A 10,000-nucleotide genomic window follows, 5' to 3' on the forward strand; every position below is an offset into this window, starting at 1 on the left:
CGATCACGATTCGGGAGGTAGCGATTCAATTTGATTCTATACGATCCGATCCGATTCAATTCTACAATGCATTGCAATGTATTACATTTCTACTGAAAGCAAAGCAAATTCATCAGTCATGATGAGGCAATACAAGTAGTCAGATACTGAGCAACAATTTATTGGCTGTTTTCTGTATCAGTCTGTATTAGTCTTGCAATGTTTTGAAGTGCTTTTATTTAATTTAACATTAATTTGCTCCCAAAATATTCATGGAAGTATTCGAAACTTTTAAAAAAATTGCTGGATCGATTCTGGAACTTGCCGGATCGATTCTGGATCGTCCATTCCCCGCATTGGATTGCATCGCCGAATCGATCATTGTTGACACCCCTACTGAGCAACACCCTGAAATGTATTCTACATCTTACTAGAGATGCACCGGATCCAGATTTTTTGGATCCTGCCGGATACCGGATCCACTGCTTAAGATCCTGCCGGATCCGGAACCGGATACCGGACCCTACTAAAGGGTCGAAAAACATAGCCAACTCGCACATACCGAATCCACTGCTTTATATCCTGCCGGATCCGGATAGTCTGAAAAACCCTATTATCCTGTCGGATCCGGAACCGGATCTTGGATCCTGTACATCTCTACATTTCACACACAGAGAGCCTCAGACCCTCAGCATTTGAATTACTCTGCATGATATTTGAGTCTATGTCTTAGGCTTATTACAGGTCTGCATTACATTTGAGTCTATATCCTAGTCTTAGGCTTAGTACAGTTCTGTTGCAAGAAAGTCAGAAGATCCTTTGAAAGAATGAAATGTAAAGAAACTATGGATCTGATATACCCTGGTAGACTATTGCAATCTCATATACCCTGGCAAACTGTCCCACAGGAGACGATACATTACACAGATCAGTAAAAAAGCACAATACATCACACATTCATATATACATTTTATACAGCAACAAGAAAAGAAGAAAGCTAGTGGAGGCACACATACCAGTGTTCCCATATTTTAGACATGTACCTCACTGAGCTACGACTTGGATCTACTATCTGAACAATAAGCTCATTCATGGATCGGTCCAGCCATGAACTTAAAAGTGAGATTTCTCACCAAAGCCACGAAAGTAGTTAAACCCAGCCTATATTCCCTGGCAGACTATTCCAATCTGATATACGCTGGCAGGCTATTTCATTCTGATAATAATAATAATAATAATACATGATTTTGTATAGCACTTTTCTAAATACTCAAAGACGCTTTACAGAACAAATATCATAAAACAAAAACATGAACAGACATTCAAAGACATACAGAGACCCTGGCAGACTATTCCAATCTCATATACCCTGGCAGACTATTCCACTCTGATAATAATAATAGTAATAATAATAATAATAATAGTAATAATAATAATAATAATAATACATGTTTTTTGTATAGTGCTTTTCTAAATACCCAAAGACGCTTTACAGAACATAAAACAAAAACATGAACAGACATTCAAAGACATACAGACACCCTGGCAGGCTATTCCATTCTGATATATTCTGGCAGACTATTTAAATCTCATATACCCTGGTATGCTATTCCAGTCTGATATATTCTGGCAGACTATTCCAATCTCATATACCCTGGCAGACTATTCCACTCTGATATACCCTGGCAGGCTATTCCAACCGGAGGGCGTTTTACATTTAAACATCCGTCTATGAATCTCCTCTGTGATGATTGGACGACAGTGAAAGTGAGGTGCTACGTGTGTGTGTGTTTGTGTGTGTGGGCGTGCGTGTGTGTGCGTGCGTGCGTGTGTGTGAGTGTCTGGTGTGTGTGTGTGTGTCTGTGTGTGTGTGTCTGTGTGTGTGTATCTGTGTGTGTGTTTGTGTGTGTGTGTGCGTGTGTGCGTGTGTGCGTGCGTGCGTGCGTGCGTGTGTGCGTGTGTGCGTGCGTGCGTGCGTGCGTGTGTGTGTGTGTGTGTGTGCGTGCGTGCGTGTGTGTGTGTGTGTGTGTGTGTGTGTGTGTGTGTGTGTGGGCGTGCGTGCGTGTGTGCGTGTGTGTGAAAGTGAGGTGTTCAGTGTGGTGCAACACCATCTGAGAACTGAGAATAGAGTCCGCACACGTTCACTTTACACTCTTTATTTTCAGTTTTCATGTTTATTTGCTAGTCCTGTAACCCAGTGTTTCTCAACGGGGGTGCCACGGGCCCCCCTTAGGGGTGCCTTGGAAACGTGGCTGATAAATAAAATTATGTAATATAATACATATTTGCCTAAATTGATAAGTTAATGCTAGTCATTGGAATCTTTCATCTGCCATTTAAGCACACTAAAGTAAATATAGGTCGCCCCAGTCAGCTGCAACTTCGAAAGTAGGTTGTGTGACGTCTCCAAATGTGTTGATTTTCTAAGCGGTGTGTGGTATCGGATGCGATGCCATGTTAAGGCTTGTTGGTTTGGGGTGCCTTGAAATTTTTCATGAATTGAAAGGGTGCCTCGCCTAAAAAAAAGGTTGAGAAACACTGCTGTACCCAAAACGTTTTTTTTTTTTGTTGGATGTGTATGTTTTTTTTCTTTGTTAAAGGGACAGTTTGGTCAATTTGAACATGCAGTTGTATTGCTCACGCTACCCTTGACTTGTCAGCACCTGGTGATGCCACATTTTTCGGCTCAGCCCTTTCCGAGATATGAGCAATTCTAATGGGGGCAGCGTTTGTTTACATTTTTAAAAAATGAAACATAGGCCAACTCCAAATATTTTCCCAAAAGGTACTGCTGTTTGCTAGTTGTCTGCTGATGTTTTATAACCTTTTGTATGTTTTTGGGAATAAATAAAAATGTTTTTTTGAAATGTAAACAAAGAGCTGCCCCCATTACAATGACCAGGATCTCGGAAACGGCTGAAGAAGAAGGGAAAAAAAATCTCAGGCACTGACAAGTCCAGGGTAGTGTGAGCATTACAACTGCATGTTGAAATTGACCAAACTGTCCCTTTAAACTTGCAGTCTGCAACATCATCTGAAAAATGAACAAAACTAGCAAATAAACAACTACATGATTCCGAGAAAGAGGAACCGCTGTATTGATGACACGGGATAACAACATACTCAGAAATGCTGAATAAACTGAGAACAGATCAGGACATTTTCAACATGCACAGTCAAGGCCGGACTAACATGGCCATGGGCCCCAGGATTAACATGGTTTTGGGCCCCCCATGTAGGCCGGAAAGGCAAATCTTTCAACAAAATGACATAGACAGTGTCATAATGACGAGCTAGGAATTGAGGATAACATGTCTGCCAACTGTGCTGAGCTGAACAGATACATTTCTCGCTTCACAATTCTACGATTTTTCTCTTTTGGCCAATCTGGGGCCCCATAGGAGGTGGGGGGGCCCTGGCAGGAGGGGGGCCGTAGTCTTCAGCCATATCTATCTAGCCTGTGCACAGTCAGATAACATGCTCAGAAATGCTGAATGTTCTAAGAAAAGAACAGCACACGTTCACAGTCAGATAACATGCTCCGAAATGCTGAATATAATTGCACAGTCAGATAAAGACTACCAATGGAGAAGTACAGACAGCTGTGGCCCTCACTGGCTATCACGACCAAAGATGGACACTACACTATCTTCTAAATTATAATCTGGTGTACGTCATCAAAGATGGAAACTACACTATCTTCTAAATTATAATTTTATTTTAAATAATTATCAAAGATGGGAACTAGCCTGTGAAGGTGCTTTTCCACATACAACTCGGCTGTGCCATGCCGTGTCGTGCTGAATGGTGCTGTTAAACCAGCCTGGTTTGTGTTTCCATTACAAACTGTGTTACCCAGACTATGGTTGGAGTTGCGGTTTTGGCGTTGTCACGTAGCATTACTTTACTTCACTGAAGGTAAGGCTGACAGATACAGTAGGTCACCCATTAAAGTAGGCTACAGCTAAGGTAGCTATAGTAGCTATAAATAGTTTTAGCGACATCATACTTGGATCTGACAATGTTAGTTTCTGCCTTCAATTTTCATAGCAAAGTAATACAGTGTCAAACGCAGCTCTTTGAGTGTCATAGACTTGAAAACGAGTCTTTTCAGAATGCATGGCACAAGGCCAAAGACTTGATATCAAGTCATTTGCGTTTTTGTATGGAGATCGGGCCTAACACGTTGATCTGGTATGTTTGTTGTTCACATGGACAAAGAACTCAATTTTTTATGGCTCTTGAAAAAAACACTCAAATGTTGAAAAAAGCCTGGCAACCCCCCGGTCTGAATTTGAAAATGGCTGGCACTGAATGAGTTAAGAGCATTCCTAGAGAGTTGATGTGGTAGCCGCCATGATTATTGTTTGATTCACCCACCGATGAGGACGAACTGACGTGGATTCCGGGCAGTAATAAGCTGCGAAAGACCCGCTCAGCTCGCTTCAGCCGGCCGGCTGATTTATACTCTATTAATAGCCTATTAACACTTAATTAACTTTTTATTACAACATTTAGCTCTTTAGAAACACTTTATTATTAACAGGCTATTAACACTTAAGCCGGCGATCTCATTCAATATTTGCATTTGAAAAAGCTTAACTACATCACAACAACATGGCTATGACATTACCAAGAGCCTTAAGTAACCAATTGGGATTTGGTGACAATAGGGTTGTAGTGACAGAAGCTCTGCATGGAAGGGTTAAAGGTGGGGTTGCCGGTCATGATGTCACAGAAGGGAGAATTCAGAGACTATAGAACCTTACAGTAGAACCCAGGGGGAGTTCTCCCCACTGTGACATCATAACCTGCAACCCCACCTTTAAAGGTGCCCTATTATGCTATTTAGAATAACTTTCATTGTTAATATTTTGCTTTACTGTGGTTAGTGGAGTTAATTTTGAATGATCACTTGTTTTCATGTCCATTATTTTTTATCATTGTGTACATGCACCCTACGCCGCCTGTTTGAAACGCGTGGAAGTGCAGAATGTTAGACCCTTCAACATTCTGAAATCTCGACGCAGCATGGAGCGTTTCATCAAGCATTCTATTACTAATATTACGTCAGCAGCACAGCTGTTTTTGACCTGGAATCCAACCCTGTAGCCTATGTCTAAAGTTGACAGCCAAATAGTTCACCCAATGTCCACAATTAATCTGAAAAGGACGCATCATAAATCCCACGTTGTTATTTGTGCACCTTGCTGTGTCATTTGCTGAAACCCAGTCCCTATCCAATGCGAGTCTTCCGTGCATGGGCTTCAGTTTGATTTCAAAATCGCTTGGGACAATTAGGCTGCCATTAATCTGAGAAAGGGTTGAAAGTGCTGGGTAGCCTACAGGCTATTGCTTCCGATTTGAGGTTTCATGAAATAATACGCATATTGCATATGATGCGTAATAACGCGATTGTGACCATATTTTAAAAAAAAATAAAAATAAATAAATAACAGCCATCTGCGCTGTCTTGTTTATTTCTGATATCCTGCGCTGAAGAATCGTTATCTCAAACATTATTAACGCAACAGTAGGGGCCTGATTGGTTAACCCGCTGTCTAGCCTTGCATACTGTAGCCCTAAAGTTGAAGTTATCAGCCAAGTTTACTGCTCGCAAACAGACAAGTGTCGCGCTGGTCTAGGTGGGAGAAGTCTAGATCTGCTGTTGACAGGTGGAAATTTGAAGACACAAAGAATGTTCTGGGATTGAAATCAGATCACATTCCCTTGTTAATGACAAGTTAACCTTCACAAAATAGGCTATCCAATAAGCTAATCATCTGCAATTGCTGTACACAGTTCAAAGGATAGGCCTATTTATTCAGCGAAGTTGTGGACATTTTCTTCGCTCCCGCGGCAGCCCCCATCTGGCTGTCAAAGACGCAGTCCGAAATTGAAAGAGTGCGCCCAGTAAGACAAGGGCACGACTTGTCGGACTCAAACCTATCAATTCAACGTCTGTCAGTGATATCGTGACACCCTATTTGTGATATGAACTCCGTGTTCAAATTCGTCCTGTGGTCTATTTGCAAGCCAGCCTGAATAGGCTACTGAGCGCACGCGTTGTTGGCTTTTAAAAATGAGTTCCTGTTTGCTCGTTGTCTGTAGGCCTAATGCACAATGGTGATAGGCTATGCTTCATAAAAATACATTTCAATGTATTTTCAGGTGCATGGTTTCATTTTAGTAGGCTAACTGCATTTCTATTTAGTCCCCGGCAGAAATGATGCGCCCACTGGATTGGAAGCGCAATGGGCAGTCCTCGATGGATTGGTTTCATACTGGGTCTTATAATAACGCCTAGGCCTAGTCTCGGTTTCGTGGTTTTTTTGTTCGCATTTATCGACAGGACAGGATTTTTTTTATATAACAATAGGCCCTATCCGTTTCAGTTTCATTATTTTTGGCATGCCGCCCGACGACTCGACCAGTTTTAAACGACGTCAAGCCAATATCCACGTTGCTCTTGCAGATATGATGAACAAAACTGCGTTGCATTTTAATTACTGAATTGTAGCCTACGCATAGCCTATACTAACTGGCTAATCCTTGCCAACATTGCTGATGCAAACGGCTGCTGGTCATGTCGTGATACCTATTTGGATAACATCAGCACACGTCTTCTAATTAATAGGCCTATGCTTCAAGCGGCAATACAAGTGTAGGGTTTTCACATCTTACCAAACAAAAGTTAGTCTTGCCAACAGCATATGCAAAACGGCCCTGAAGCGAATAGAGAGAGAAAGGAGAGATTCGAGTCTTTCACCCACTTGGAAGTGTTTTGGATTCTCAGTGCGCAACTGTGTTAACGCGTTCTGCCTGTTTTCGACCTTCCTCATTCAACTGTTTCTGACCCGTTAGCCATAGGCCTACCAACCGGTATTTTATCAATGTAAAATGCAGCTTTAATATCACAATGAAACAAAAATATATAACTTGGGCCACAGGTGAGTGTAGCCTCCAGTCTAGACCGATGCTGTAGCCTATTGACGGAGCCGATTTATGAATTGAAAAAAAAAAACATGCGTAATGGAATAAACTTGTGGATGGCGAAATCCTACACTATCCTTGTAGGCTACACTATTCTTGTACACTATTTTGTACACTGAGTGGTGTATTCACAAATAGGATACATCTCATCACAATACTGTCAAATTCAGATAGGCCTAGGCTATGTGGCTGCGATGAACAAATGCGCATTAGGTCTACTGTCTCTGCAATTAATAAATGGTCTGTGACATCGTCAACACTCCATCCCATAAGCAGCAATGTTAGGTACAGCATGACGTAGACCCGTACCGGAAACAAAAGCTATAGAATGTTGAAAACCCAACCACGCGTTCTCTGACAGTTGAGAAATAGCGTTCCTGCGGCAGAGAAATTCTCCCCCAAGAGGCCAATTTGTGAAATGCAGCTTTCACCAAGCTTTTACATACAACAGATGCTGTGTAACCCAATAAATGGGTAATGGACATGAAAAAGCATAATAGGACCCCTTTAACATTTACATTACATTTAGGTGCTGTTTCCACGTAGCTGGATATTTTTATATGTGGATATTTTTTTCTCCTGGTTGCATTGGTTTTGCATTGGTTTTGGCCTTCCGTTTCCACGTAGCAGATATTTAAAATCCAGGTATAAAAAGCAGGAGAAAAAAATATCCTGTTTAGGGGGATGAAACACATTTGTTACAATGGATGATTTATTTCTATCCACACCTCAACAGGAGAAAAAAAATACCCTGCTAAAAAAATATCCTGCTACGTGGAAACAGCACCTTAATTAGATTTGGCTGACACTACACCGCTGTCTACGGAGAGTGCAGAACATCCTGCGTGACAGACACCATCCTGCCTACCATCTGTTCATCTATCATCAAGCACTGGTGTCACTTTTACCTCTTATTGCACTTTACTTGGAAACCTGCTGCTACTAAGTATTGTACCCCAAATACAATTTCGTTGCCTTTTTGACAATGACAATACATTCTTGAATCCTTGAATTCTTGAATCCATTACACTACACTACATCACAGTACATGTAACGTACACTACACTACATTACATTTAGCTGACACCTTCATCCAAAGTTCGAGGCTGTGTATGAAAGGGTTAACACTTCTTCATTTCGCTGATAATTTATTTAGTTCTCTTGAAGTTCGACTTTACTGAAGTGAAACTACAGACACCTCACCAGCATCTTTAAATTATACTGATGTGAAACTACATATAGGGTGTGTGTGTGTGTGTGTGTGTGTGTGTGTGTGTGTGTGTGTGTGTGTGTGCGTGCGTGCGTGCGTGCGTGCGTGCGTGCGTGCGTGCGTGCGTGCGTGCGTGCGTGCGTGCGTGTGTGTGTGTGCGCGTGTGCGTGCGCGTCCGTCCGTCCGTGCCTGCGTGCGTGTGTGTGTGTGTGTGTGTGTGGTATTGCACCAACACTTTCAAATTTTGACTATTTTGCTATTATTTGGCTATTTTGGCTGTTTTTGTCCTCTTCGTCATTTCCGCTTGTGTAATTGTGTAAAGAACCTTCTTGACACTTTCCCACCTGTGGCAACTTTCACAAGAATTTGACCAGGACCAGCCCTGTGTGTGTGTGTGTGTGTGTGTGTGTGTGTGTGCGTGTGTGTGTGTGCGTGTGTGTGTGTGTGCGTGCGTGCGTGCGTGCATGTGTGTGTGTGTGGAAGAGAGAGAGAGAGTAAGAGAAAAAGAGAAAGAGACTTTCTGTGACACTTTCCCATTTGTCGTAACTCTCACAGGAACTCAAGTTACACAAGTGTGACATCAGCCCTCACATACAAAAAGAGAGATAGAGAGGGATCCGGCAGGATAATAGGGTTTTTCACAGGATCCGGATCCGGCAGGATCTTAAGCAGTGGATACGGTATCTGGCATTTACCTAAAAATCAGGATCTGGGGCATCTCTACGTTTCACGTAGCCTAGGCTTTTCAGTCAGTCTTTCACAACCCCAATCGCTGCATGGAGTAAAAGCCCTTTGGAAGCGGCCGTTGAAGGCAGTGTGGCAGTAACCCAATGAGTCTTAAAAAAAGTTTTAGCCAACTTAATAAAAAGGGCCCACGTGTGTGAGTAGGCTATGCATTTCAATCCTTTCATAGGATCCTGTATCCAGTTCCGGATCCGGCAGGATCTTAAGCAGTGGATCCGGTATCCGGTGCATCTCTAATTTTCATTACATTTTTTGTGTTATGTTACTAGAGCATCCTGGTCCCAGGAAAAAATCCCATCCCATCCCATCCCGTCCCGGAGTGGAGTAAAAGAAACAAATCCCATCCCGTCCCATCCTGAAAAGAATGTCCCAATCCTGCCCACTCCCACTCAAAATCAATCCCACTCCCATTTCATAGGTCTTTTTAATGAAAAAATAAGTAAGCATTCCCACTCTCATTCATTTGTATTCCCGCTCCTGCCCAGAGGGGTGTACTCACTTTTGTGATATACTGCACATTTAAGAGGTGTTGTTTTCATATACGCAGATTGGAGTGTGTGATGGTAACATGTTCTAATTTTCTTATGTGTTGTTTATTTGCAGCAGATCATGCCGCAGAAGTCCATTGAAGATGAAGAGGTGCCTGGAGTATACATACAGAACAGCTGGGAATCAGACGAGGAAGAGGAGGAGGAGGAGGAGAGGAAGAGATGAAGAGGAGGAAGAGAGGAGGAGAGGGAGAGATGAAGAGGTGCCTGGAGTGTACCTACAGAACACCTGGGAAACAGACGAGGAAGAGGAGGAGGAGGAGAGGAAGATATGAAGAGGAGGAGGAGGAGAGGAAGATATGAAGAGAGGAAGAGAGGAGGAGAGGGAGAGATGAAGAGGATGAGGAGGAAGAGATGAAGACCATCTTATGTCCAGGCAGAGATGTATGATCTAAAGGGTGAGGAAGAGGAGGAGGAGGAAGAGGAGGAGGAGGAGGAGGAGGAGGAGGAAGAGGAGGAGGAGAAGGAAGATGAAGAGGAGGAGGAAGAGGAGGAGGAGGAGGAAGGGGAGGAGGAGGAGGTGGGT

At 42.7% G+C, this 10,000-nt stretch overlaps 1 protein-coding gene across 1 annotated transcript in view; it reads left to right on the forward strand.

Annotated features, from left to right (window-relative positions):
- The window catches only part of LOC134444796 (uncharacterized), a 21,670-nt gene extending 11,764 nt beyond the window's left edge, over positions 1–9,906 (forward strand). The window contains exon 10 of the mRNA XM_063193991.1: positions 9,530–9,906. Within this exon, the coding sequence (XP_063050061.1) occupies positions 9,530–9,640 (111 nt within the window). The 3' untranslated portion in view covers positions 9,641–9,906. The remainder of the gene's footprint in view (positions 1–9,529) is intronic.
- Positions 9,907–10,000: the final 94 nt, after the last annotated feature.

Source organism: Engraulis encrasicolus, unplaced genomic scaffold (assembly GCF_034702125.1).
Source record: "Engraulis encrasicolus isolate BLACKSEA-1 unplaced genomic scaffold, IST_EnEncr_1.0 scaffold_73_np1212, whole genome shotgun sequence".
Lineage (NCBI taxonomy): Eukaryota > Metazoa > Chordata > Actinopteri > Clupeiformes > Engraulidae > Engraulis > Engraulis encrasicolus.